Raw genomic sequence first — 2,235 nt, forward strand, 5'->3', positions numbered from 1 at the left:
AAGCCGTGTTTTGAGGTTAAAATGTCGAATTTGCAATTTTATATTTAGGGGTTAAACGGTGGGCTCGGGTCGGTTTGGATCGGTTCCGGTTTCGGTGCAAATTTCCGGCGCTTTCGGTGGCCCAACGGGCTAGCCCGAACCGAACCGAGACCGGATTCAATTTAATATACAAACCGAAACCGGCCCAATAAGCCATCGGTTCGGTTTGGATCGAGCTTAATCGGTTCGGTCCGGTCCGGTTTGGATATTGACACCCCTACTTGAATCAGCTCAACCTGATCAATAAAGGATTTGGATCGTCAGCACGGCTACTAGTATTGGGCTGTCTCTTTCCTCCCCTTTCAAAATGTCCCATTTACCCCTTTGAAATGTTCCCCCTATCCCTTCCATCCCAGTCATTCCACTGTAGGTGTGAATTGCGAGCTCTGAGGAAAGCTAGCCACGTGCTTATTCTTTGAAAAGAGGGAAAAAAAAAAAAAAAAATGCATCCTGCCATTTCTTTGAAAAGCCCTTATACCCTCAGACTCTGAAGAAAAATGAACCTAGCTGATAAAGCAAGCAGGTTACGATGGGCCCCACTGAACCAAACAGTAATTCCAGCCGGTTGGTCCCCTTGAGGGAAAACGACAGCACCGATATTTTATTGGTTTAAGTCAAAATGCCAACTGAAGTCACTATCGGTTCAGCGTTAGACCGGCGATTCTAACAATCCCCGAAATCGCATCCAGGTGCGGCCAGCCACTCTACCCTCTCATAACTTATATTCCGTCACCGAAAAAAAAACTTATATTCCGTCACCGTAGGCGCTAAACCAACACCCGACTACTCTCTCTGCATTTCCTTCTCTCCTCTCTGGGGTTAGGGTTTCGGCTTTATTCTATGGAACCTGCGTCTGCAACCTACGGCCAATCGACTTTTCGTTATCGCTTTTGCTACTGCAACTTTGTCAGACTCTGTTGTCGCTGTACTTGTTGTTGTTCTTGTTGTTCTCAGCACTGAATTTCGCTCCTATAGATAGGGTTCCTTGTTTTGTTTCTTGGTTTTTTGAAGAAATTTTGGTTGGTTAGGATTTAATTTGGGAATTTTGAGATTCAATTTTATTATGGATCTGTCACATGCACAATCTGGTCTCTCGTTGGGGCTTCACCCATCTCATTGCTCGCCTGTGGCTCCACGGGCTCCAATTGCTGATGATTCAATCACATTACAAATTGATTCGAGCTTTCGGGATCCATCGCATTCGGTTCCATCGATTCCATTACAATTGCTTGAGCAACAACCGGAGAATAGAGAGAATGAGGAAGGGATTGATAGGGAGAGGGAAAAAGAGGATGAGCAGAGGGAAGAGGAGGAATTCAGTCTTCTGGGTCATCCGATGTGTTTGAAGAGGCGAAGAGATTCGGAGTCGTCGACATCGTCATCTTCGTTGAATCCGTCGAAGTGGGTTTCGATTGAACAGGGGCTTGAAATGAGGAGGGCCGCGGTACGGGCTTGGGGAAATCAACCACTCTGTGTTGCTGATCCTGATATTCATGAAATTATGAAGAAGGAGAAGCAGAGACAATTCAAAGGAATTGAGCTGATTGCTTCCGAAAATTTCGTCTGCCGGGCTGTAATGGAAGCTCTTGGTAGCCATTTAACGAACAAATACTCTGAAGGAATGCCCGGTGCGAGGTATTATGGTGGTAACCAATACATTGATCAGATTGAAACGCTTTGTTGGGAGCGAGCTTTATCTGCTTTCCATCTTGACCCTGAACATTGGGGCGTAAATGTTCAGCCATATTCGTGTACGTCAGCTAATTTCGCTGTCTACACAGGTCTTCTTCTTCCTAAGGATCGGATCATGGGATTAGATTCCCCATCAGGAGGGCACTTGAGCCATGGCTACTATACCCCAAGTGGGAAGAAGGTATCTGGTGCATCGATCTTCTTTGAGAGTCTTCCATATAAGGTGAACCCACATACGGGTTACATTGATTATGATACGCTTGAGGGGAGGGCGCTCGATTATAGGCCCAAGATCCTTATTTGTGGTGGGAGCTCATACCCTCGTGAGTGGGATTATGCGAGGTTCAGACAGATTGCGGATAAGTGTGGAGCAGTGTTGATGTGTGATATGGCTCATATCAGTGGTCTTGTTGCGGCTAAGGTGTGAATGCTACTTGCCATATTGTGTTTAAGTCCTGAAATGATGCATTCTTTGATACTTCCTATGCACTATTGCTCTACTTC

General features: G+C 45.8%; 1 protein-coding gene across 1 annotated transcript in view; it reads left to right on the top strand.

Moving 5' to 3' along the window:
• Positions 1–704: 704 nt before the first annotated feature.
• LOC122057455 (serine hydroxymethyltransferase 7-like) overlaps positions 705–2,235 on the top strand; it is a 6,829-nt gene continuing 5,298 nt past the window's right edge. Inside the window, exon 1 of the mRNA XM_042619938.1 lies at positions 705–2,152. Within this exon, the coding sequence (XP_042475872.1) occupies positions 1,103–2,152 (1,050 nt within the window). The 5' untranslated portion in view covers positions 705–1,102. The remainder of the gene's footprint in view (positions 2,153–2,235) is intronic.

This window comes from Macadamia integrifolia, chromosome 1 (assembly GCF_013358625.1).
Source record: "Macadamia integrifolia cultivar HAES 741 chromosome 1, SCU_Mint_v3, whole genome shotgun sequence".
NCBI classification, from domain to species: domain Eukaryota; kingdom Viridiplantae; phylum Streptophyta; class Magnoliopsida; order Proteales; family Proteaceae; genus Macadamia; species Macadamia integrifolia.